Source organism: Labrus bergylta, chromosome 11 (genome assembly GCF_963930695.1).
Source record: "Labrus bergylta chromosome 11, fLabBer1.1, whole genome shotgun sequence".
Lineage (NCBI taxonomy): Eukaryota > Metazoa > Chordata > Actinopteri > Labriformes > Labridae > Labrus > Labrus bergylta.
The window spans coordinates 10,897,886-10,925,496 of record NC_089205.1 but is presented as its reverse complement, the minus strand read 5'-3'; the positions used below and the strand labels follow the sequence as shown (position 1 = coordinate 10,925,496).

The following is a 27,611-nucleotide window of genomic DNA, read 5'->3' as shown; positions in this document are numbered from 1 at the left end:
AGAGCACATTATCCACACATACAAGTTTATTTTTCCCTCCCTCTATTCACATAGATCATCATGAAGATATTCCCTGAGTCCAGTTGATGAAAACAGAAAAGGGATATCCTGGGGTAAATAAACAGAATTTCACTAACAGTATATTCTGTCATGTGGAATAGAGAATGAGTTGCAGACCAGCCCTGCTGGTTATATCACGTTCAGTGTAACCCAGCTCTGTGGACAGGCCCACAGGCTCCTGCTGACTACAACAGCTACACCCTTGACTTCAAGGCAGGCATTAAAATGGAGTGATGGTGGTGGTGGTGGGTGGATTATGGGGTTGAGGGAGGCGATATGAAGTGTGTTTGTGTGGGGGGTTTTGTGTGTGCCCCTTTGGGGTGGGGGAAGATTTTGCTAAACCCTGTTTTTCCCCCTACACTGTCTAACTGCTTCATTGTCTTACTGTTTTCTTTTCCCGCTGTTACTAAATCGAATTAATCTTTTTTTTTTAAACAATCTTTTTTTTACTGAGCCTTACATTTACATGAACATACAACACGCGACATTGGATGTCCTTGTATGTTCACGGCCATATAGGTGACTCTCCTCCGTTCATTTCCATAGGAGCAATAGCCAATTGGCTTACTTCAAGCTAGACCTGGTCTATAACGTTGAATACTGAGTGCGCCTGCACAACAGCAGACAGCGCTTCCTGTCTGAGCCGATACATCTCCGTGCGTAAAAATGTTATCCTAGGTGCCTCGTGCGTCAGGTGCAGCTCATTTCCTTAATGCAAATTGCTCTCCTCACAGCGTGCTCTCACACTCTTACCTCCAGTTGTATCTTGCCCTCAGGACAGACCGGTTGCTGCCTCTGCTCCTTTAAGGCAATGAGGAATTAAAGCGTCTGCAGGGGCAGGGAGAGGGTTACTCTGTGTAATGCTCAGAGAGTCAGTGTGGTGCGATTTAGAGAGCGGCAGCAGGGAAGATGCGCTTGCTAGCCTCTTGCTGGACGCACAGAGGCGATGAAGATGATCTGACTTTGGAGTCTCAGAAAAAACCTGCTTTTAATTCTTATTCTATCACACTCTCCCCCCTGCTGGCTTCTTTGCTCTTTAGTTGTTTTAATTTTCTATTTAATTTTCTTTTTTTTCATCCTCAAGGATGATCCGTCAGTCACTCTTTTCTTTAGGAAATCGGAGCTTCTGACATAAGATTTAGTTTAGCTAAATCCTTTTTTGCATTCATTTTTGTTCAAGGATCCGCTCGTACCCGGCTCTGACTCAGCATCACACACACCTGGGCTGGTTTCACCCCTTCAGCATCCCTTTGAATAACAGGGAGAAGCAGCAAGACGCGGAGAAGAAGAGAGACTGAGCACAGCTCTCTCCAAGACAATCACAGAGGGTCATTTTTGTTCCAAGCGCAAAGGGAAGGCTCAGATAAAAATAAGAGTGTAAGGAAAAAGTAAAAGGGATATATTGAAATTAGAGACTTGCATCGGTTTGCTCCAAGACAGTGGCAAATGTTTAACCTTACTCCAAGCGCACAGAAGAGAGACCCAGGGAGGCACCGGTCGGAGGAAGAAGAGAAAGCATAGCTTAGGGGGGATTGAACGGAGCAGGGCATGTGGATATTGGCTTTTATCTTTTTCCAGTGCATCTTAAATGGTAAGTTTCACCGACTCCCCTTTTTGTTGTTTTTATCATCATTATTATTATTAATTGTTAGGGTTCATTACCAATTGCAAAAGGCAAATGACTGGTACTGTAGACAGCTAAGTGACTGGAGAGGGAGGATGGGGGTCACCTGTGACCCACATGAAATGGATTTTATATGCTTGTCAAAGGGCTGACACCCTTGATAGAGGGAGGGACGGGCGAGGCATGAATTGCGTTTTAAATCCTTCAAGCTCTCCTACAAACCATTAGACACATCTCTGGCCTTCAGACACACTCTGAGCAGAATGAAATGAAAAGGATAAATGATGTTGGTTTGGGCCTCTTTTAATTTATTTGTTTGATTTTGTGGGTGGGATATGATTTCAATATTAAAGTTTTAATTATTTTTTGATTTGCAGGTAATTTATGTAATTCGTTTCTGTTTGTATTTGGTGCCTAATGACACTTCTCCTGCCACAGCCATGTTCCACTGTGGCCCTTAGTAATAAGTGACGTATTTGATATAATGGACATTTGGTTTAACCCCTTCCCCTCCCCCTATCAGTAAGTACATTTTTCAAGTTCAAATTGAACTAAAAAAATATTGTGCCTCAAAATGAACAAGAAATGAACATCATAGAATCATTAATACACGTTTGCATTTTTAGGTAAACTCCAGTATATGTAACACGTTAAATGGTTTTGTGACTGAATTCAAATAAGGCACATCTCTTCATCCAATTTAGCAGGAACTCAAATTCAGTTTTATTGTGTTTACCTTTAGATGCTGTTTTTTAGGCACACTTAGTTCAAACTGCTTTCCTAATTTAAAAACATCCAAGTGTCATGTTGTTGATGAGACACATTCCACAAAGGTCATATTTTCAGGAAATGCAGAACTAGATAAAAAACACACAATAAATGTGAAATAAATTTTGCATTCGACTCGACGAAGCCCTCTTTCTCATTCTCCATTCAAATGCTGTATTCAAACTCAAACATTTGGTTGTGCGTCTTTGCCTATGTTTTTGTAATTTTTGTACACGGGAATTTGGTTTGGTGCATGTGAACCAGCGCAATATGCATGCAGCATTCGCCATGCATACACATTTGTGTGCTCATATGGTGTATCAGTAATCAATGGCAGAAAATTGATACAGTTTATTGGATTCACTTATTGGCCAGATTCCCTTCTACAGGGAGGGATTATGGCTGACTGGGTGTGTGCGAAAACATGGGAAGAGAAAGGGAGAGTCAAGAAAGGGAGGGAGAAGGAAAGAAAATGGAAACATGTCTGCTAGAAATCACATCAGGGGGGTTAAGATGGGGATTGTTCACATATTGAAACAAAATCAAGCCCGCGGTTGGCTGCATTTGTATCAAAGGGTCAAGAAAAACTGAATTCATGGCAGAATTTTAAAAGGGGGTGGATTTACAGGTACAAATACACTTAACCACATTCAAAAGCTACGATTTGATAATATGTCCCCAAAATGGATTTTCCCCTCTGGCTTGGGTGATAAAATAAGGCTCCGAAATGGATTTTGTTTCTGTGTCGTCGCTTTTCCACCGCAGAGGCAACCCTCAGTCGGTACCGTTTATTGACATTGACTCCATATAAAATGGTATCTCCCACAGCCCAGCTTGTGCTGAAACTAATAAAGAAACAATAAGGAATCCTCATTTATCATAATCATCTGCCTATGACATTAGATCAGCTGCCATGCAAGATTGTGTCCGTTTATTGCATAAGGAATTATTAAGGAGACCTCTGGCCAACAACTGATAGGGATTAAGCTGTAGACAGTATTGAGTGCAGACATTCCATTTTTTGTGTTTGTCTTTTTCCCTGCAATCAGAGAGCTTTATCACTCGCTGCTTCTATTTTATATGATTTTTTTTTTTTTTAATCACTCATTGTATGGGAGCGCTACTACAACTACGACTTTGTCCTCTGCTGTTGGATGTTTTGTTGATTATCATGAAAATGAGGTGTTCATCGGCTGAGCAGGCGTTGTCAGAATGAATGAATGACCTTGTAGATAGAAGCCGGCGCACCGATTGGATTCTACACAATTCTTGCTGTTTCAGAGTTGGGCCTATCACATGCTCACTGGCCTGTCTCTATGGTAACCTCCTTGATGGGTGTCTGGGGCTGTGTCCGAAAACGTTTACTCATTCACTTCTCACCATATTAGGTAGAAAACTATTTAGTGGCTCATGGCAAAAACACAATTAGATACTTCTGATGATTCAGAATTAATGGTTATTGAGGGTGAGAACTTGTTTACTATGAATGCATTTCATGGTGGGATTATTTTGGAATTCTATGTTCCGTATGATAATGCTTCCAAGACAATATCGGACACCATCACATAATGGTAGCCCCGAGGAACAAATGGACAGCACAGGACATTGAGTTGTTCTCTTGGCTCTCTATTCAGAGGGAAGTGATTTAGACCATCTGATTAGAGGCTCATCTCTGCTACATTATTGTGTCTATGGACTATGGGTTTATGGGTTTTTCAGGGCTTCTTTTCATTAGCACCTTTTGGTCATTTCCCTGAAATAATGTATTCTTGATAAACTCAACAACCAATTTTTTAAAAAAAGTCTACAGATCGCAAAAATGTCTGATTGTATCTTAATTGCGTTATCCTATAATCATTTCAATATTTTTTTCATTGCACGCTGTATTAAAAAAAAAAAAAAAAAGACAATCCACTCCTTAGCTTACTATAGTGTCATATTCAGCTTACCAAAACATAAAACAAAAAAGGTAACTCTGACATTTTAACAGCCAACAGGCACATCTGTTCCATGTTCTCTTAATACTTTATGCTTTTGCTGTTTGATTTGCTTATTAAAGTAGAATCTAAAAATTCAGAAAGGAAACACAAGAAATATCTCTCCCTCAAAGCAGCCTCTAGGCAAAACCACAGCAAGCTAAACTCGCCCATTCAAATTCTCATTCAAAAGATATAATGAGGCACAGCTTCGCACTCAGTCCCCATCAACACTGCAATGATTTGTAGATATACGCACACAGCTTAACCTGATGCTCACGACTTAAAAAGACTTTATCCCCGATGTCTTAAACAAATGAATATTTTACGCAGAGGTCAGTGGATAACACAATCAAATTTTGATCTCAATTAGCTGTGACATTTGTCAGGCTAGAGGCAGATCCACTTTAAAATGAGGAAGCTCCTCCAAAGCATCTGGCCAAGTGTAGCTTTCAATACAAAAAATAGCTGCCAACTTCAGTTAGCCTGCCAATTTTACATGACCCCACATTATTAGAAACCTAACACAGGATGAAAATGCTACAGGGATCAGGTTGGACAGATAAATTGAACTTGGCTGTCAGTACAACTGGGGAACCCGTTTTTGCATGGCAATAAATCTAAAAGAAGGCAATGAAGACAGTGCACTAATGAGAACCCCATTTGTGCTGACGCCCGGGTACGATTTAAGATGTTAAGATGAAAGAGGCAGGATGCCCCGTGGCCTTACCGGTCACAGTCTACCAAGTGACCACTGACCAGTCAAGCAACACACTCACTGCCATTGGTCTGTTTCCTATATACAAATTAGTATATGTAATATAATGTTAATACATGTATATTACAGCTCATAAAAATAAATTACCTTGTAAGAAAACAGCACACAATAAATTGATAGATCATCTTGTTCAGTCTTACCCTGATATGAATATCTAATGTGCTAAATTAAGTTTATAAACCCTCTTAACTCTTGCTCACTTGTGTGAGTTATAAGAGGTTTGTTGGGTTACATTCTGAACTCTGCATGTGTTTCCAGTTGAAAGGGCCACTAATGTTGGGTAATGGATGCCCTGATGTGTGATCATAATAGATATCCCCTTGTTCATACATTCTAGCGGCATAATGAGGGCTACTCTACTGTACCCAACTCCTCGAGCCTGTCTAGCTCTCTAATTAGGAGCAGGCTTTGGCGACTGTGTGTGTGTATGTGTGTGCGTGTGTGTAGTGAGTTTCACCCAATGTAAAATCTAATTACCGATCACACTGTGTCTGTCTGGATTCCACTGAATCAGAGGTGTAATTGCGCAAGCCCGCGTGTAAATGTCTCCCGCATTAAAATGTTAACGATATCATTTAGCATCTGCAGGGAAGAGCAGAAAAGCCCTCAGCACCCAGATGTAGGTGTTTGATCATGCGTGAAAAGTGAGGTTGTAGTACATCTGGCGGGGGTTTCCCTCTCAGTCAGGGTACTCAGCAGAGAGGATGTTTTTAATTCACTCAGCACCTGTCAAAGTGACATGTTATATTACTGTGCTGCACTGCACAGGTACTGTAGCGGAGGTAGTTCTGTAGATGCTTTATTTGACAGTTTTAAACAGTCTAAGTCAAGAAAAAAGAGGCTTCTGCTCTCCTCTGCAAATGCGATTAATCTTCAAAGATTTGAGGAATAAGAGCTCAGAAGTTAAGAAAACTCCTTCTTTAGAGCGCTGTTGCCCTATAACTGCATATCTTTCTCTTCTCTTACACACTGACTTACCCTGCATGCACAGCTTTCTTGACTTATTTCAATGATCTTACATTGTTTGTATAGTAATTTCAAAGTTTGAGGCCAACAAAGTAAGGCTTTTATTAGGTTATTAGTTTGGAATATGTTGATTATATTCCATGAAAAACAACTTTATCTCTGAGTTTACAGTTACATCACTACACAGGTATATTAGGTTTCCATTCTGTGTCTGCAATGAGAGATATTAAAGGATAGCTAACACAAACAGCATGACTGAAAAATATATTTCATAATACAAGACAGAGTTAATGAACACACTTCAAGCTCATGCCATTTACTTATTTAGTCTATTAACTCTTTAGGAAAAATGATTCAATATCAATCAATTTCAATTTCAGTCAATTTGATTCCAATTGGGCCAGTTGATAACAAATGTAATCTCAAGATACTCAAAGACACTCAAATGTGTCAAATAAGAGAGATCTTTTTGACTTGATTTGACTTTTATTTGCGGGTTTTTAGTTTTTTTTTTGTGTGAATATTTTATTTCGCTTTTTTTCAAATTTAAACATAGGGACAAAAAAAAACTGCACAATAATTATAATGATTTTTAGGTTCTTATTTGCTAGGAAAATACTCCAAATCATCGACTCACAACATGAATCATGTGTCAACTCATAGTTTAATTAGTGGTCAATTTGGTTAAAAGTTCAAAATGGATTGTGGTTTTGTTTAGAAACTTTGAAGGCCACTTGCATTTGTTTACCACCACAAGCTTTCCCGAACCTCTGCCAGAAACCTTTTGTTATCTCAACCTAACTGCATGAAGGCTTTCCTTGGGGACCAAGTTGTAGTGGTCCACCATCCATCCCAAACATGCCCAAGAAAATTCAACGTAATAGGTAGAACTAGAATTTAATCATTTAACAAATACTTTGCATAAATCTGGCCATCAAACATGTTAGGGGTAAAGTCTTTTACCTGCTCTTTTTTATAATATCAAAATAAAAAAGAGGTCTTTTATGCTTTTTGTAAAGTGTCTTGAATGTCTTTGTTATGATTTGGCGCTATACAGTACAAGTATTGATTGATTGATTAATTGATTGATCGATGTTAAAAACTTGACAGGAAAAAAATAGGTGCTACATAAACATCTCTTCAAGGAGGCTAGGCTGCTTGTATGACCACAGAAGTATTTATTGGTGGTGTGTAACCTGGAAGTTGAAATCATCTAAAAAGCAATAATTGACAACATGAATGTAGTCCTTGTGTACCATCTACTGCTGCTGTGTGTGCGTGCTTGTGCGTGCTTGTGCGTGCTTGTGTGTGTGTGTGTGTGTGTGTGTGTGTGTGTGTGTGTGTGCGTGTGCACATGGCTCACTCTTCTTGCTGTGAGCGCCCCACCAGGGCTTTTGTTAATTGTGGAAGACAGGTGGTGGAGGTGTGATGAGTTTGCTATCCATCACCCACCAAGACAAACATTCAGGCTGAATCTCATAAATACAGCTTCTTAATCCAGTCCTTCACATACCAGGGCCAGGCTTTGAACTCGACACACTCTGAGGCCCAAGGCTGAATTGATCCCTGCGACTCTGGCTTGGGCATTATGCGTGTGCCTGATGTATTGTGGCTCACTAACACAATAACCAGACTGCCTCTTTCTCTTCCATACTACCTTTGAGCTTTGCCTTCTCCTATTGAATTTCACACACTCCTCCTATGGCATCTTTGCTCTAAATTTCACATCCATATCTCAATCGTGAAGTATTTAAGGCTGCATTTCCAAGTGATATTTTCCCCTAAATCTTCCAGTTTTCTGATGCTCCGCAGTTTGAATAGTAAAGCAGGCAATAGTACTGTAGCCTATAACGGAGGAGGCGAAGCAGGATAGACAGGGTGACAGAAAGACAAATGGGTCCAGCTTGGTTTCTCGACACTGCTCTTTATTTTTAAACCTGGCTCAGATGCTAAGATTTAAGACCAAGTTAGTGGCGGTTATTTTTAGCAGGCCATTTTTAAAGCCTTGTCATCTTGTAGGAGTTGAGGTAAGGTGTGTGAGGGTGTGTGTGAGATGTGAAAATGGGCACTATATTGTGTATCTGCAGATTTTACATGCACCTATAGGCAGAGGGGTTTACAGTTCGATGCATGCAGACGTGTGTGTGTGTGTGTGTGTGTGTGTGTGTGTGTGTGTGTGTTGGTGCATGTGTGTGTGTGTGTGTGTGTGTGTGTGTGTGTGTGTGTGTGTGTGTGTGTGTGTGTGTGTGTGTGTGTGTGTGTGTGTGTGTGTGTGTGCTTTAATTGGGTAGCTGGATGGGTGGGATAGGGTGTGACATGGAGTGGAGCCACAGAAGTCTGATTTATGTCCTTCTAGCCACTCATCGATCCCCAGTCCCGGTGTGAGACTGAGTGCATTGTCAATAATCTTAGCACTTTGTGGTATTCCTAGAATTCCCAGACCTCCTCTGCCCAGACCGCTGTGTGATGCTGCAATACGCAATCTCATCCAAGATCAAATAAGAGGGCACAGGGCCTGGCAGCAGCGCGTTTGATTGTTGGACTAGCAGTGAATAGATCATTCTGCAAGGCTGTGAAAGAAAATAGAGAATTGTATTTGTTTGTACAAAGGAAGGTAATTTGGACAAAATCCGCATGGCTCCCTGCAGGAGCATAAAGCTGTTTACATGTTGCTAAGTGTCCCCTCAGACTGTTGCCAGGATGAGCTCTATTATGTGTTGCTCTGTGTCTCTCTATCTAGACCATCCATCCCCACAAGTGATTATGCTAATTAGTGTTTGATCAGATGATTAAATTAAAACTCGATTCATCCAAAGTACTAAATGCTCAGAATACATTTGTGTCTGCTTGACTGCCTGCTTCACACAACATGAGTCCCCAGATGTCACAGCCACTGAAGGAAAGGATGACCAGAGAGGAGAGCAGAGGAGAGGAGAGGAGAGGAGAGGAGAGAAATTTTGCAAAAATGCCCCTCTTTTTTATTCAGGCATTGACACATACAAAATTAAGGTTGTAATAAGCATGCAATGGGGCTGAGGAAGAAAAGAAGAAAAATGTGGAAAAAAAGTAATGGAGAAAATAAGCATGAGTATGTGTGAGTGTGCGTTCGTGTTAATGTGTGTGGTGGAAGCTTGGGTGGGGGTGTGCGTAGGAGTGGGGTGGTTCTGAAAGGAGTCGCGCTGTGGTCCCTTAAGTGTTGAATAAACATGCTTGGTTTAGGGAAATAGCTGCGATAAATGTTTAATATGATAAGTCCATAAAGACGGTCAAATGAGTCTGGAGTATTAAAATGAGCATGGCATGCAGCAGCAGTAGCAGCAGCTTAAAGGAGGAGGAGGAGGATGGAGCAGGGGGGCTGATAATGGTAGGCAGAGCTAACAGGATGAGAGCAACCAGCTGCTGTGACATCAACATTAACACACTCCACCAGCTGCTGGTCACAGACGTATGCTGGACAAAACAGGGCAGCAGTATATCTTCAAAGGGTCACCATGGCCCCATAACAACATTATTACATGTACAACATTAGCTGTAAGTGCAGCATTTTTGTATATCAAAATTCATTCAAAAGTGCATTCAAAAAGGTAACCTAAACAAAATCACTGAGAAAAAAGGAGGACTTGCTGTAAGTTGTACCAGTGACACCATTCAAAATAATAGGGGATAACTTGAAAAGAAAAATAAAGAAATACAATTGACACACAAAATACATTCAGGAATAAATCATATCGGAAGCAAGACAACAGGCTGCGAATAAATATCAGCATCAGTAAAACACTGAGACAGTAATAGCAACTCTTACCCTTGACAAATTACATTTATTCAATAGCAAATATGTTGAGCTATTTTAGGTGTTTTTGGTTTGTCTACCTGACAAGTACCAACAAGTTTATGCTGAACAGATCTGTAACAATAACTGACAACATGTTTCATTTGTTTTCTGACTCTAAATCTGAACCAAAAAGCATGATCCAGGCAATTGTGCATGTGTTAAGGCACTTGTGGGTTACGAGCAAAGGAGGTCTTAGTAAAATATTGAGAAAGTTCTTAGAGACCTGAAACTGGAGACAGAATTCCTATATTACAAACCTGCAATCTGTCCCTCACCTTCACCAGACTGCTTTTGTTCCATATGCCTGACCACTCAGGATGCTAACGCCGGTGTCAGTCCGGAAGTTTTGAAAAGCCATCATACAACCATAACACCACCATATCAGGAAGCACAAGTGAAATAAGGTCCTTTAGGGCAAAAGACAGTGTCTAGTCAGTGCCAGGCCACTCTCTCCACGGTCATTTTGTTACCTTTGCTGGCATGCAGGTGGACAAACTGTCATGTCATGTCACCATTAACAGGGATTCTTTTGATGGCCCTCAACCTAATGTTTGATGACATAATAAGGTTGGTTGTCCAGTATGTTCCATGTCTGCTTGTTAAATCAAGGTAAGGCTTCCTCAACAGGCATTCGAGCAAAGAGAATGCGTTGTGTAATTGTGTTATCAAGAGATGCTGTATATGCTGAACATGACATTAGTTTTGATGGAATTTGATTACATCTACTCAAGTCTGAATCAGATATGTTAAGATATTATTACAAAGAGAATTTTGAAGCAAAGAAGATCCTAATGCCCACTGCTGACTGGCAAGATTTTAAAAACAGCTGCAGGGTATATAATGCTATATTCTTTGAGAAAATGAGTGGCAGCATACAAAGTGCAATGGTTTTAAACGCATATTTCAAATAAAATGTGACTATATGAAAACATTTTATTTGAAATGTGGAAAAGTGTCATGATCTTCGTATAACATTCATCAACCTGAATTAAAATGCTGCTGCCTGTCTATTTGGCAGTGTGCGTTGCATCTCACAAGAATAAATTAACCATGCATTATGTTTATAAATATATCGGCCTGGTGCTGTTTGTCAAAAGGATCAGCATTAGTTTTCTAAAAATACCACGTCTTTTTCTGGTTAATTAGTTTGAGGCAGCATCACAGCGCTGCTCTCAAAAGTTCTCGCTACAATTAGAAAATAATATTAATGAACGAGTATGATCAGAGAAAATGAGAATACTGTAGATTGTCACATCTAACTCGCTTTGATAATTTTGTATTAATGAATACAAGGTACTGAAAATATAAATCTGTAGTAAGTTCATCTTGTTTCTAAGGCTGTTGTAGTGGAGCAGCTCAAGCGATGAAACCCAACTCATAGTAAACAGACAGGGAATTTATGCATTTAGAATGTAATCCTTGCTTTATGTATGCCACTTTATCTATAACTTTATGTGTATTGCTTCTGTTACAAAAATATAGAATCATGCAAGTGGAAGTTTGTATTCATCTGCAGAAGCAGCAGAGGGAGCTGCTTTAGTTTGCTACAGTAAAATCCCTAATCAGATCCTCTCTCATACACTCATCAGCAGCAGCTCCAGCATTATTTAGACATCAATGTCTATATCCCTCAGTTTTACGAAAGTGAGAAACAGTCCAGGGTCTATGGGTTCCCCTTGATGAGTCAGGCAGCCTCAGTGGCCCATTTAAGACATGAAAATAGACTGGGGAGGAGGAGACTCATCTGCTGTGGGGGCCTTGTTTCAGTGTTGCCCGCCCCTCCTTGACATCAGAGGACAGATCTGTCGGTGTGGATCAGCAGCTTGCGTACAGCCAACCCTTTCTACTGTCACAGCACTGCTTAATATTCATGAGAGCAAATTGGAAGACATTCATTTAACTTCAGTGCATGGTGTATTGCCTCTGGGCAGATCAGATCAGTGGGAATGCTTACTCATACTGGACTGCGTGGTGCTGAAAGGCTGCTGTCTCTCTGTCTCGGAGCTGCTATATATTATTTTCATTTTCCTTGGCCTTTGAGATTGGCAAATAACCTTTAGTAGAAAAGGATTTTCAACTCTTTACCTGCATTAAACGTAAAAGAGCACACCTTTCAATATAGTCTGAGTTTGGGTAACTCGTAACTCAAACTCGGTCATTTGCACTGCACATCATGCCCATGCTGCTATCCATACATCTATAGAGTATTAATATAACTTTGTTAAGGTGAAAAACTGCTCTGGTTAGTCTTGAATAAGAGACGGTCAGGTATGATCTCCTCATCCCAGGCCCACTTGCCCTGAGGGCACAGATTTGAGAGTTGCTTTAATTACCCAGGGTTCCTGCTGCCAGCTTGTCACTGTGAAGCACACAGTGCCACAGTGCCATGGTACCATGCAGTGCTGAGTCCCCCTAACTCAGACAATGACTCTGCTTGCTCAACAAATGCAACACCAGTATCCTCTGAAATATGGGAAGCTGAATCGGTGTCACCCTCTGTGATTCTTTCTTCTTCTTGTTTTGTTCTGTGATGTTCTATCTTGCTTATGTCATATCGTGCTCATCAAAGAGTAATCAACTATGAACTTACAGTTATTAGGATGTCACCAGTTACCCATGTGGCACTAGGACCAGCTGTGTGGCTACTGAATGCTTTGTTGAGGTGTTCTGGTAGCCAGTTTTCCACTGAAGTCAGCTGCAGATGCTAAATTTAAATTGTGAAGATTTGGCGACTTCTAACTTCTTCTAATTCAGCAAACACTCAGTTAGTGAATTTATCATTACCTGCTGTTTTCTTTATTGGCATTGATTGCACGTTTACTTAAATGAAGTACCCCAGCAGCTCTGAAAGAACACTGACACGGTTGGTTAAACCCTGTCAACAGATCAGCTCTATTCTGTGAAAGATCACAGTCATGTGATTGAACCAAACCACAGGTAACCACATTCCCAAATTACACCTGATGGAAAAAAAATTGTAATAATCATAATCCCGTTTTTTTACAGTGCCAATATTGTAAAAGTTTACATTAGATTGTTTTAATGATTTATCATAATAGAAAGTCAATATATAGTACAAAATACATTATTATAAAAGCAGTCAAAAGCATATCTTTCTATCAAAGTTTCAGCTGCTGCAAAAAAAGGTGTTTTCAAAATGAAAATCTACTGTGTACTAAGAAGCCAAGCATCAGGAAAAACAATACGTTACTATCTGATCTCATTTCCCTTAGTAGTTGGTGTAGTGAAATAGGGAGAAAAAAGGAGAGTGAATAGTCTATACTTTCATACACTTATTCTTCTAGAAGACGTTGTCAGTCTGCTATTTGCCTGAATCCATTTCAATGCATCATTCGTTTTCTAGTTTGTTGTGTAGCTTACTTTAAAGCTTTTGTTATTCTTTAGTAACTGTTTGATTTTGAAAAACTCAGAACTATAGTGGAAGAAGTTTAGGAAGTCAAAAAAAATTACACTGATTGAAAAAAAAAACCTGATTATTTTAGCAATGGAAAGGCAGAACTATACCACAAAGTCTCTAATAATGGTGGTGACAGCTGTTTTACAGCATGCTAACTTACAATTATACCTACAAGAACTATAACAGCTTTTTCCTTCTTCCTGTCTCACTGAATTCCGTTGGAAAAAAATAACATAGTCAATTATAAATGCATATAATGCATTATTGAACAGTGTCATTTATTTCACCTTTACGCTTGAGCTCATGAAAAATTATGCCAATTACCGGTTTCCTCTTGGGCAATGTAGTAAGTGGTTGGGCCCTGAGGCCATTTGTTGGGGCATGACTTGATGCTCTTTGTGGGGTCTATGGGGGTGATGTACCTGCGTCACCAGAGCATTTTTTGATCTGACACCTGTGCTCAGTCAATTAGGAAAACGAGTTGCACAGTTATTCGCACCCAGGGTCCATTTCTCCTGGCTAACACTCAGCCAGTCTAAACTGAGGTGCCATCCCATAATTTAAATATGTGAAATAGACAAATATCAAAACAGCCATGACATAAATCCATTTGTAATTCAGTTTTAATTCTTCATGCACAGAATAGAAAAGTCCATTAATCTGCAAATCTTCAGCTTTTTGCTTTAGTGTGTCTTTGGTAGAAGTTATATTTAACAAAGTACATTTTATTAGCAACAAACTGACATGTTCCTTTTGCGCCTTTCTCTTTAAAAAAATAAATAAAGACAACATTATTTAGTTTTTCTAAATATATACACTTATGGAACTCTGCTGCATAGCCAGCAGCGTGTGGCTGAGAAGAACTAATGGGCACTTCATGCAGCGGCGTCTGCAATAAATGTGTGAATATGGTGTGAATGGGTGAATATCACATATAAGCACTTTAAAAACTCAGAATAGAAGCGTTATAAGACTTTTTATTATGTACATATAGGCAGTCCAGCAGGCCACATCATAGATGATAGGTAATATTTACACAATGTTAATATTTTACTTATGACTATGTTAATGTAAACTATTTGGCTCACATTTATTCAGCCTTTTTACTGGTTTGATTTTGCATTCATACAAACTTCAGCTAACTTAGGGTAGATGTATGTTGAGCTAATACAGTATTATGTATGTATATGTAGTTTCCCATTAGCCTATAATTGAACAGTTTTTGAAGAATCCAGATCACTAATAAAAGTACATGTAGCTATAACATAAACACTTAAAAAGTTCAAAGTAGAATTCTTAAAAATAAAAGAATTCTGTGTTCACTGCAAAAGTGAATTATTATGCATAACCACAAATGCAGCATTGTAGCTGAAGCTGCCTATGAATTTAAAGACTTACAGTTAGAGATAATTGGTATATTTAGTATTGCACCTCTTTCATATATATTAAGTTCATGGTTTACTAGAAATCAAATTTCTCTGTTGTCAATCTAAAATTCTGTGTTGGCAAGACAGAAGCTATATTATTATTAATAATATATAGAGCTAAAACACCTGTATGCAGAGTATTGGTGTGTGTGTATGTGTGTGTGTGTGTGTGTGTGTGTGTGTGTGTGTGTGTGTGTGTGTGTGTGTGTGTGTGTGTGTGTGTGTGTGTAGAGCGGGCCTGTGTGCGTGCCTGCATGCATGCGTGTGGTTGGGTGTGTGTGTGTGTGTGTGTGTGTGTGTGTGTGTGTGTAGAGCGGGCCTGTGTGCGTGCCTGCATGCATGCGTGTGGTTGGGTGTGTGTGTGTGTGTGTGTGTCTGTTTGAATCTCGCTTGCCATCTCAACCTGGTGACGAGCCCAGAGGCTCTGCACTAAGTGGCTTGCAGTGGCACTGGCAGCTGGCTGGGACCTTCCCTGGGGAGAAAACATTTTAGCACTTCATAAATTCCTAACAAGGTCTCAAATTGCAGACGTTTCCATTCTTTTCTCCGCTTGAGCAGCTCTTAACCAGCAATGAGAGACTTCAATGACCTCCTTGTGTAGATGCCCACATCCATAAAACACTCATTTGTTGTTGCAAATTAGTTCTAATTATTCCAAATTATAAGCTCACTTAACATCAATAATAAAGCAATTTTCTTTAAAAACATGTTGACATTTTGAATCAGGACATTTGTATCACCTCTAAAATACAAACATCTGTGAACTCTGTGTAACAGAACTAGCATAATGCAATGGTTGTTTTGTAAGGGAAATGCAAAAGAACGAGTCATGCATATGCGACCTTCAAATGGAACTCATAAAATCATGAAGCTGTGACGTGAAGTCGTGTACAGGAAATACTTGGTGTTCAAGTAGTAAACATATGGGAACACCGTTCTTAGCCAACGGCAACATGTACAGAAAAAGATTCCTTGTTCTCCTCAAGGCTTTCTATATCAAAATCCAGAAATTACCGTATTTCTTTGTGTTCAAACGGCAGGGGGAGGAACAGGAGACAAGATGACAAAGGTGACAATTTAATCCTGTAAATGGCTAAGACGTAAGCTACGTTGAAAAGCTGCACTCTTGTGTCATTAAATATATCACAACATGTGAACTTGAAGCCTTCAGAAAATGTTGACTTACGATGTTGTAAAGACCATAAGAAGTTCATATGGGCAAGTGCAAGAAAAACACAAAATGGTATTTCAAAAAAAGAACTAATGTAACAAAACTGTAAAGCTACAGCGATGGGAATTAACAGAGTACATTTCAAAGATCATATGATACAGTTCTTTGGTTCTTTTACTCTACCTGAGCATTTCTGCTTTTCACTCATTAATAGTGCAACTCGACTACACTTACACCATTACCCTGTTCATCACATTACTCTGAATCCAAACAGCTGTGGAGTATTACTGAGTTAATTGGTCTTACAGTGACATTTATAATACAGCTCTCCTCAATAGAACCCTGTACACACTGCACATTTAATATTGTTCTCTTGACTGTGATGCTGTCTAGAATTAAAGACCGAACTCAATCAAGGAAATTATTTCATAACTGATAGCAGTTTGTTTTAATTTAATGCGCTAAAGATTGTTCCAGAGATTCATTAATGTGTTCCCGGATGGGAATACAATGATGGATCTTAAACAACTGATCATTCATAGAGGCATGTTTAGTGGATGGCTTGAGAGGAAACACATGTTGCGCTTTGTAATGTATGACATTTTTTAGTAAACATTTTCATCCTTTAATTCCAAACTAATACAAAGTATTAATAAATGTAAGTTTTGCAAAATGTCTCGCACCATCTCAAGGTCAAGAGACCGGATTTCATTTTTCAACAATGTTCAAGTTTTTGTTTCTGTACTTATTTTCAGGAAAAGAGATTCATTACCTATACAAAACCTATAAACGAGCACATCTATCTGGACTACAAGCTACTTCTTAATACAATAAGTGCAAAAATGATACATTGTTGTAACAGTATACAATCTGTTTCATCTCTTGCAGTTTTCAGTGAGGATCTACATTCCAGCTTATACTTTGTCAATGCATCTTTGCAAGAGGTAGTTTTTGCCAGCACCACAGGGACCTCGGTGCCCTGTCCTGCTGGGGGGGCACCACCTGCCTCGCTGCGCTGGTATCTGGCGACCGGCGAGGAGATCTACGATGTCCCAGGCATACGCCATGTCCACCCAAATGGAACCCTTCAGATCTTTAACTTCCTGCCATCCAGCTTCAGCAAGCTGATCCACGACAACACCTACTACTGCACTGCCGAAAACCCTTCTGGCAAGATTAGGAGTCAGGATGTCCATATAAAAGCCGGTGAGTCCAGAGTGGAGGGCTAAGTCTATCAGCTAGCTATACTTGTGATAATGGTGATGTTGAGGGAAGTAGTAGTAATTCCAATAGCAGAAGCAACATTAGTAATAAGAATAATTTGAATCACCTCAGAAGAATATATGAGAGGCATCGTTGTAACAAATGAATGGAAACCTCTGTTTGTATGAGTATCAACAGAACTATTGGCGATTCTTTATGCAAGAGCAGAGTGGTACACACTTAGAAGACAAATGAAGTTATGAAGGTGTGTACATTACATATGTATTAAATGCATATTTCTGAAAGAAAATACTAACGCTGAAATGTATTTTTCACAAACAGGAAATTGGAGCAACATTCAAACTGATGATTGACCTGGTGTAAATGCTTTTAATAAATGATTGTCTGACTTTGGCAGCCATATTTCTTAGAATCTAAAAACATTAAGTTGGCCAGAAATAATGGGAAATCGATTTCTTGTTGGTTTATTGAGATGACTGTTTGCACTTAAATTGCATTGTGTAAGAATATGGTGAGTCTCATCTTAAGGTATACTTGTGCTGAATTTTATCAATTGGTCTTGAAACTTTGAATTTGTATAGACAACATTTTTTTTACAGGGGTTAAATAAATAAAATCAGACAAATTAAAACATGTCAAAATATTTCCTGATTAAGTCAAGCAATCAAATGATTAATGAACAAAACAACAACAGATAGCGAGACCAGGTAGTATTTAAGGTTTTGAATACAAAGTACTGTAGAAGAATGTAAAGAATAAAAAACAAGATAACATCTAGATAAAGGCATAGATAACAGCTTTACTTTTCTGAGCATCATAAGAACTCCTTGTCCCTGTTGCAACAAAGTTGAGGATTTAAAGTTAATTTTGCATATCTAAAGGTAATTGTTCTCTTATTTATTTATTTTTTGATATTTATTTTGGGCTTTTTTGCCTTTATCGGAGAGATAGGACAGTGGATAGAGTTGGAAATCAGGGAGAGAGAGTGGGGAATGACATTTGGGAAAGGAGCCACAGGTGGGATTTGAACCTGGGCCGCCCGCTTGGAGGACAAAGGCCTCCATACATGGGGCGCGCGCACTAACCACTGCGCCACCAGCGCCCCAATTGTTCTTTTATTTTGAGATTTTTCATGTTTTTCTGTTTTATTTGTTGTTGTACAGTTTCCCGTGAACCCTACACAGTCAGAGTGGCGGACCAGAAGGCTATGAGAGGCAGTGTAGCCGTCTTCAAGTGCATTATTCCTGCTTCTGTTGAGGCCTACGTCACTGTTGTATCATGGGAAAAAGACACAATTTCTCTCAGCTCAGGTAAGACAAGAAATATGTCAATACTTTGGTGACTTTTTTTTGTACAGTATATCAAACATATTCTTATAAGTGTTCTTATAAATGAAACCTTGTGTGTAAAGTGAAAAGGTTCGATACCTGTGTCAGTGGTAACATTTCTGCATATGGTACATTGTCCGAAGTGTTTTGCACATAAAAATGCACAGAATGAAGTATTTTTTTGTGCAATTTAATCTTTTTTAAAGCAAACGCGTTAGCGATTATATGTTTGATGGAATGAGGTTTGTTGCCTTTTTAATGGTTGTTTACCTCAGCCCCCTCTCTGCTTATCACTGCTCCCTGCTCTTTGGACATTATGTTCTGTTTTACTGTGAGTCATCTTCTTACCTGTTTACTGTTGTTGACTGCCTTCGCTGAGGCTCTACCGCTCTGCAGAGCCATGTCCCCTCACCAGCTAGAGGATGTTGATAAGTGTCACATTGAATTACCAAGCTTCGCCTCCTGTACACACTCTACCTCAGCCAACTCCATTTTGAGTCCAGCACGGGGTGAAGTGGAACAGTTTACATAGCATCATTGACCTAGTTACCCTTTTTGTTTGACTCCACTGGCACAGCAAGATAACACAAGACACCAGAACTTTCTGCACCATGGATTTTTACTCAAGTTTAATGGAATGCTTATCTCTTGATTGCTCCATGTACTGCCCGCTGGCTGATTTTGCTTCATAGTGGGGTGTTCAGGGACCTGTAAGCGAGCACTTGATGTCATTTGACTGAGGGCAGAATCTGGGACAGTGTTTTGGTGGCATTTTAAACGTGTCTGTTCAAGCATGAAGATGTGTCTTCTGATCCATGCCAGCAGCTTATTTACTTGAGGTTACTCCAGTTGCTCGCTTGGAGCCACTGGTTGAAGACATCTCTTAATGTCACAGAGAGGAGGCAAATATGAAGATATAGATTGTGATTAGTTTCTTTACATGAAATGACCAAGTAGACAGGACTCAGAGCTGATGTGTATCTCAACTGTGACTGAAAATAAGTCCTTTGTTAAGATCAATAGGTTAACATGTTTCCTGTACATCTTTATCAGTATCACAAATCTGTAAACTGAGGTTGGAAATAGAGAAAACACATCTCTATATATGGACTGTACATCATTTGTGTAACATTCCTTTATTTAAAAAAGAAAAAACATCTTAAATCTGACATTTTTCATTTCTGTTATACTGACTTTACATTCTAATAGCCTATAGAATATGCAGTGATGTTTCGATGGAATGTATTCTATACTTTCTTTTAAAGGTTTTTGCAACCATTCAAAAGAACAGCGATATTAGATTGTCCGTGTTTACTCCAATAAGTATTGCAGCAGGCGAGTGCTGTCAAAAGCATGAGCACACTGTCAAAATCACTGCTGCTCCGTGATAAATATTTGATGGTCGATTCTGATGCATGAGCGGATTTACCTCGCACTGTTATGGAGAGTGTATGTTTACTCTAAGCGTGAGGGCTACAAGGATCTGTATGCAAGTGATTGTGCACGAGCGAGGGAGACACCAACAAAGCTCGGCGATGGCGACTGGGTGCAGTTCGGCTGAGCCTAGTTTCCTGTTTCCTTCCCTCATTGTCTACTTTTTTTTTTCTCAATTTTTCATGAAAAAGACCTCGTCTCCATGGACACACAATAAAGTAATCCCACATTATTAATTATTAATTTCAGGTTTTTGTTAGGAACACTAACATCAAGTGCACTTCCCAACTTAAGCATTGTTTATCAGAATGTGAGGATGAACAGCCAAGGCTAGAGATATTTTTCTTTTGAGAGAGGCAAAATCACCAAGACAGCATTGCTTCCATGCTAATAATTGACTTAATGTGTCTCCTGATTTAGTAATGCAATGTGAAAATTAGCTTTTTAAGATCAGTAACTTTCACATAAAGAGGATGCTGGCTTAAATCATCATGGCTACTGCAATCTCTGAATATCCAGCGATACAAATTAGGGTCGAAAATAGATGCATAATTACAGACCAGGGCCTGTCTTAATTAATCAGCTGTGATTGAAAAGTTAATTACAATATGAATTACCTCTCAGAATGAGGACTGCTTAGTAGTCATTTGAAGCAGCCTGTTTTCAATGTGAATGAACATGACGCAAGCTCAGTGGGTCCTAATGTTGCCACTAACATACCATTAACCTGTCATGAATTTTAAAATGGATCTCGCAGCCAGAGCTTTCAAACGCTCGGCTCCGATCATCCCCTGGTTGCTTTTGATAAACAATTGACAGAATGAATAGAGATGAAAGAGGAAAAAAAGACTGAAGAAAGAAAGGACAGCAGGGAGGGATGGAGTTGAGCTTTGTCCCTACGTGCTGCTGTTAGGATTTTATATGGTGGATTACAAAACGGATGGATTTTAATTCATGTGCTGTTCAGTATGACAGTGTAGTGGTGTTTTCACATGCACATTTTTGTATAAGCGTGCACGTGCCTATGTCTATATTGTTGAGTTATATATCTGTCCTGTATGTTTGCATGTCTCGTGGCCATGCTGTCTGGGACAAAGTATGTTTTTGTGTTTTTCTATCTACTTACCTTACCTTACATTATTCATACTTAAAGGCTAAGGAATGATCTGGATGGCATTGGTTGCATAAAAAACTTCAACAAATCCAGTGTGTCAGATCATAAATAAGCCTCAAATCTCATATTGCCATTGAAACCTTGCACTTAGATTAATTTCCTCATTGTAATGAACAGTTGTTTGTATATCTTCACAAAGACTCATTTTTTGAATAGCTTACCTACCTCTTATACAGAAGCAGCATTTATATGATGTCAACATAATCCCTGTAGCAAATGATACACAAAGTGCTCCCTCAGAACTTTTAATGCATATGTCAACATTTGCATTCCTATTAATCATGTTATGTAAGTGTAGTGATATTGCAAACATGCTAAAGACCAGTCCTTTCAAATGAATTAGAAAATCAAAACAAAAGCTTTATCATGCTGACTAGGCCTGCCTGACTACAACTGCTATAAATGTTATTATCAGCCATACTTATGTTCTAGTCATGATATTTATTGATCGTATAAGTCATATCCCCTATTTGGATTAGCATTATAAGTCTGAATTATCTGTTGATATTTTTGCCTCTGTGTGCATGTCTTCTCGTCTGTCTGTCGGTTCCACCCCTCTATCCTTTTGTCTATTTCCAGCTCTCCCTCCATACCACTTTCTCTGCCCATACACAGCAGATGCTGTTCACCAATGAGTCTGGTTATGAGGTTTCTGCTAAAGAAAGTTTGTCCTTGCTACTGTTGTTAAATGCTTGCTTGTGGTAGATGAATACTGAGTCCGTCTAAATAGGGTAACAAACAGTGCAGTCTAGGCTTGACCTGTTTGTGATCTGAGATATTATTGATCTGGCACTTTAAAAATAATAATATTCTCACTGATTGATTGACTGATTCCATTCATTATCTCCAGAAGTTGACACGTTTAGGAATAGTTTTTTTTAATACTTGTTTGTTCAATTTATTTTATTGAAAGGTATAAAACTAACAAACACATTTTCTCAAAACAAACATCATTTTCAAGACCAAAACCCGTAGACTTGATTAAAAAATGTTTTTAGTGAAGGTGCAAACATTCTAATCATTCTAACTTATTTATCTAATTTAATTTACTTTTAAGGGGCTGACATTTATTTGATTGTTGAGGCTATTGTTACATTGATAATGTTAAAATGTATCTCAATAGTTTATACTTAAAAAAAATATATATATATATATATAACGAACATTTGTTGCAGTATTGGGCATGATAATGCAAGCTTATAGAATTGTATTATTAAAATAATACTTTTGTTCATAATTTGTTTTTTTTGTTTATTTTTGGTAAGTTAAATATATTTTCTAGCATATTAATATGCCATTTGTTTTGTAACATATGTTATACCAATAGAAGAAGCTCACATGGCTTAAATGATACCTAGAGTGCCTCCTACCCTTTCCTCTCTCGGAGACTTTTCCTTTTCACCTTTTGTTTTGTTTTCTTCCTATGTTTCCTTTTATTTACTGCTCTCTGCTTTTCTCCCTTCTCGACTTCTTTCCATCCTCCTCTGCTGGCCTTGACTATCAGCCTCTTCACTTCTCATCTCATTGCATAACCTGCTTGGCACAGCGCCCCAGTCAATTCCCTCCTATGTAGAAAATGCTGTTTTTTATTTGCTTTATGCAAATAAGTCTCTTCGATACTCATAGCATCAGTAAAAAAAAAAAATCCAGTTACATTTTTCAGTCCTATTCAAGTCTGCTACTTCCCAGCTGTGCGTTTAGCATTTAAGTGATGAAAGTGCTTCTGCACTCTGGCATTCTGCTCACTCCTCTCTCATGGGTTCTTGTGAGTGCTTATAGAGGCTAATTAAACAGTTTGCTTGCTAATAGAATCACAGACTTAACCAGCCATCAGCTCAGTCACTGGAATGTTAAGGATGTCTTCAAAGGGGCTAATGTAGGTGTTTGTTTTACTTTATTACTGCTCAGCAAGAATTTATCATGCCAGTGATGTGCCACCAACTCCATTTTTCACTGAGATTGACAGTGAGGGCACTGAGAGGCAGTCGGCGACAGGGCTGTAAATTCAACACGCCCGAAGTCAGGCCAACCTTGAACCCAGGCCACAGTGTTAGAAATGAGCTTAGTAGGACAGAAGATTCAAGGAAATGTAGAGAAGGAGAGGTCGGAGTATTAGGAAAGGAGGTGAAAAGAGACTGAGAAAAACAACAGGTGAAGGAGAAGACGATTGGGAAAGGTAAGAAAAAGGAGAGCGGGCGAGGCTTTTTTCTTTTGTAAACACAGTACTATGTCACCAAAACCATGATAATTTCCCTCTTTCGTCTTCCCCTTATCACTTTCTTTCCTCACTTTTTTTTCACTCCTTGACATTATCCAGTTATTTTCAGGTTTTCAAAAGCATTTAGGGTGGTACATCCTGCATGTAACCACATAGCAAATCAGAGGAACATCTAGATCATACATGCGCATGCACTATATACATATTTCTCTTATTCTGCAATTGTGGGTGCACGGTTAGATTTTCAGCACGCGACTCCACCCATCCTGCAGTGAAACCTTATGAAAACAACACAGCCTATCATTTTGCTCCCCCCTCCTCTCACACAGATCAGCAGTTAGTGAAATGCTGACCCTTGTCTTTCACTGCACCCCTTTTCCCAGTCCACTCACACACAGCTGCCTGAAAGCTTAGGGAGATGTGGGTGCTTATTGTTTGTACATAATGTGTGTTGGTGTATGTGTAAAGGTTCTTTATGTGTATTTTTATTTCATTGCCTATATGTGTGATTGACAGTGTGCAAAGTGTGACACTGTAAAGTAGGAGATGTTCAGGGTTGGAGATGTGGTGGGGCATTTTACTGAAAAAAAAATCAAAGAAAAAAAATCAATAGTTGTGTGCATTAATCATTCTGCTGCCACAAAGAATTATGGGAACATGAGCTGAAGGATGCATTTGTGCATTTGCAACATGTGAGTGCTATGTGGAAGGGAGTTCGGGGAATTGGAAGAGGGCGAGACAAGACCCTTTTAGTAACATTGGAGGTTGTGGCAGAGATAGTTGGGGGTGTTTCTTCATTTATTGTGTGAACATTGTGTCTTCCTGTTGCCTTTTTGAAGACTGTACACAGTTTCTGTTGCAAAGCTTTGAGATGGCAGCCGTTTTATAATAAAAGCTTTGATGTTACAGGGTTTGAAATAGCTGAGATTTCATTTTTTATGAAGCTGCTAGAAAGTGTTCCTGTTTCTAGATGGTAAATCTTAAAATTGTAACATTATTATTTAGATTTTAGATCTTCTCTCTGCTATCTTCATTTAAAAACAAAGAAACCTAGCTTTCCTTTGACTTTCATTTTGAGCTGAAGTCTCCATCTTTGCTGTGGTGAAGGCTTGAGGACGTAATACATATTTGATTAGGATCGATAGAACGGCTCCTGAGACAGAGATGGAGAGAAATCGATCTTGGACAGGGCTTCCCAAAAGCATCTTAAACCTAAGGTCATCTTTTGAGCGTCCTTGAGTCTCAGTGACTGGGGCAAAGAATGTTGCTTTACAATGCTAATTTTAATCCTTCCATGCTTACATATTTTCTTTTATGATAAATCAGTGGTACAATCTTATGAGGTTAAAAATTGTAAAGGAAAGCTTCTCCATTTATTTACTGTTTATTCCAGCTTTCACGTATTATATCATGCCGTCCTCTGCTGACATCCTTATTGCTATGCACATAAATACAATAAAGCATCTGTTTAGGGATGGGGGACTGAACAGCAGACAGTGCTCTGGCAGAATGGCTGTGTCCCAGCTGATGCTCCATACGGATAGACCAAATCAACAACGGTTGAAGCGGGCACTCTTCCATCAGTGTTTACTAATAAACAGTAGCAATATGGCAGCCATTAAGCTGTTTAGGCAGGGAATGATTAGGGTGGAGATGGCTGGGTGCACAGGGAGACAGAACATGCTCTCATCTTTAATAGGCAATTTGGCTTTCCGTGATGGGGATACCCATTTGTTTTCATCTTGGATAGAAAACAGACGATTAAATAAACACTGGTCTGGTAGAGTGTGCAGTCATGTGCATCGAATCCACAAGACAGTTTTTTTTTTTCAATTCAACATTTTGTGGATCTTACACTATTTTTATTAGTACTGGAATAGGTATAAATTAGGGTTGTACATTTAAAGAAAATATAATCAGTATACGTGTATATGAAGAGCAGTTCATTGAAAAGTGTAGATATTAATGTTTACATCAAATCCAGTAAGGGTAACAAGTCTATCCTGCTGGAGTTCATGGATTACTGTAGGATATGGCTGTGTTGAAATGGGATGGAGCCAGGCCAGAACTAGCCTGGCATCAGGCCAAGACACAGATTAGTAATAAGCATGGTGTGAGCTAATTACACCCAGAACAAGCAATTAATTTCAGTTTATAAACTCTCCTGGATGTGGCCTTCTAGCTGTAGGTGCGAACTCCTTTATTTATGTTTGTACCTGCATATGTTGTTGACAGGAGGCATGGTACATGGAGGAACCTTTCCAAATGTTTCAGGCTGAACTATTGGCAAAACTAAAGACAAACTGATGTGCTCTATCAAATCTCATAATACAGCAGTGTCGGGTCCCATCCATAGTGACTGACGATCATTCTGCTGACCTAATAGGGATTTTTCACTCCATTTTTCATTGCGTGTCTTCCATCTAATCAAGGATTAATACACCGTCTTATTCAGCTCCCAGGGTGGTTAATCTGGAAAAATACAGTAAATCACATTGAGTCTCTTTTAAGCTTTCACACAGCGCCTTGGTGACTGTGCTCCCTGCTGGGCATCTGTAACACTGATTAGACATGATGATGTTTTTTTACAGACCTACTGGACCCCAATCAGGAGAAGGGATCTAATCGAGTGCTTTGATAAAAAAGAAAAAAATGAAAGAAAAATAATGAAAAAAGAGACATGTTATAGATATGCATTTAGATTTGTCTCAGAAGTTGATAAATCCTAGAAAATATTTTATTAGTCAAGTTATGTAAAGTAATCATTAGGAGTAATATTCAGCCTGTGAAAACTCTAAGAGAGTCACTGTGGTTATTTTAATTTGGGAAGAATTTGGGAGAATTAAAATAAAAACTTTCTTTTTTACCCGAAGCCAGATAATAGTTGAAATAATGGTTCACTAATGATGATATAATTGAATGTAAATGTATTTATAGTTACATACAGTAGTAACAAAGAAATGTAGGTCTACAGCACATTCTCGCTGCATCATATCAGTTGTAGTTGACTTCTGTTATTTGTTCAATCCTTTTCCAGATTGACTCCTTTTATTAATAAATGATCAGCTGACATCAATGCAAGGTGACCCTGGTTTTTTGATGTATGAGGCATCAGGCCTCATTCTTTTTTTACTCAAGGCTCATTTTCTCTCCTCTAGCCTCCTCTTTGGCATGAGCCTTGAGACAGAAACACACACACACACACACACACACACACACACACACACACACACACACACACACACTGAGTACTGAGTACTGAGTACTTCCAGCCTGTCTTTGACCTCACATTGCATTTGCACAACCAAGAACTAAGACCCAAACAAACCCAAACTCCCTGCAGGCTGCTGTTAAGTTGCTGTGATGAAAATAGGTGGGCTGGATGGGGACGATCAGCAGGCAGTGTCTGTTATCACCTGACTCATACTTTTTTCCTTGGAGCCCCCCCCCTACTAGAAATGTCTACTCAGGACCCACTCAAAAAAAGGGATAGATTGCTTTCAAAAATGTACATACATGTTTTATAGTTTCCATTGATAAAATCTTAAAAATATGCCTGCACACTTGTTCTTACCAAAATACATTTGTATAAATTTCCCAGTAATGTTTAACATTATTTTATTTAATATGTGCAAATCTAATTTTGAGATGATCAGAGCTTTTCAGCTATACAGACTATATTTCTGATTCATTTCTGATTTTTATTAGGAACATATTGTTTGACAGCATGTATCTTGTCCTGCATCCTGGCTTTGATTTTTCATTAAATGTTGCAGGATGCATCATGCCGAAACATTAAAGGCAGAAGGATGTAAATCTTGTGCTCTGCACTGAGAGTGCCAGTTTAGCTGTCATTTGAAGCAGTGATGTCACAAGATGACAGCTAGGAGCAGAGTGGCCTTTTGACAGACACAGCCTGCAATCTTCACATCAGCGTAGGACTTGAGCCAGCCAATCAGTGCCGTGCAGCCATTGCTGCACTGGCTTATCACCTGCACACAGCTGCTGTTGCCCCTCCATGGGAGCGAGAGGAGGGAAAGAAAGAAAGAGCCAGAATGAATAGTCTCCCTGAGACAGAGGGTGATTTGTGTTGAGCCTTAGCAAGCATCTTTCTTTCATACAACTGCAGAGGTGTGTGTGTGTGTGTGTGTGTGTGTTTGAGAACATATTTTTCTGGCTCCATATTTGTGATTTAAGTAAGAAGAAAGGAAAA

At 39.1% G+C, this 27,611-nt stretch overlaps 1 protein-coding gene across 2 annotated transcripts in view; it reads left to right on the top strand.

The window, feature by feature from the left end:
- Positions 1–790: 790 nt before the first annotated feature.
- Positions 791–27,611, top strand: part of LOC109990689 (cell adhesion molecule DSCAM-like) — a 107,444-nt gene continuing 80,623 nt past the window's right edge. Inside the window, exons 1-3 of one of the 2 annotated variants that reach the window (XM_065960244.1) lie at positions 791–1,651; positions 16,909–17,226; positions 18,408–18,554. In XM_065960244.1, coding sequence (XP_065816316.1) covers positions 1,609–1,651; positions 16,909–17,226; positions 18,408–18,554 — 508 coding nt within the window. In that variant the 5' untranslated portion in view covers positions 791–1,608. The remainder of the gene's footprint in view (positions 1,652–16,908; positions 17,227–18,407; positions 18,555–27,611) is intronic. The other variant, XM_020642872.3, reaches the window with a different exon arrangement.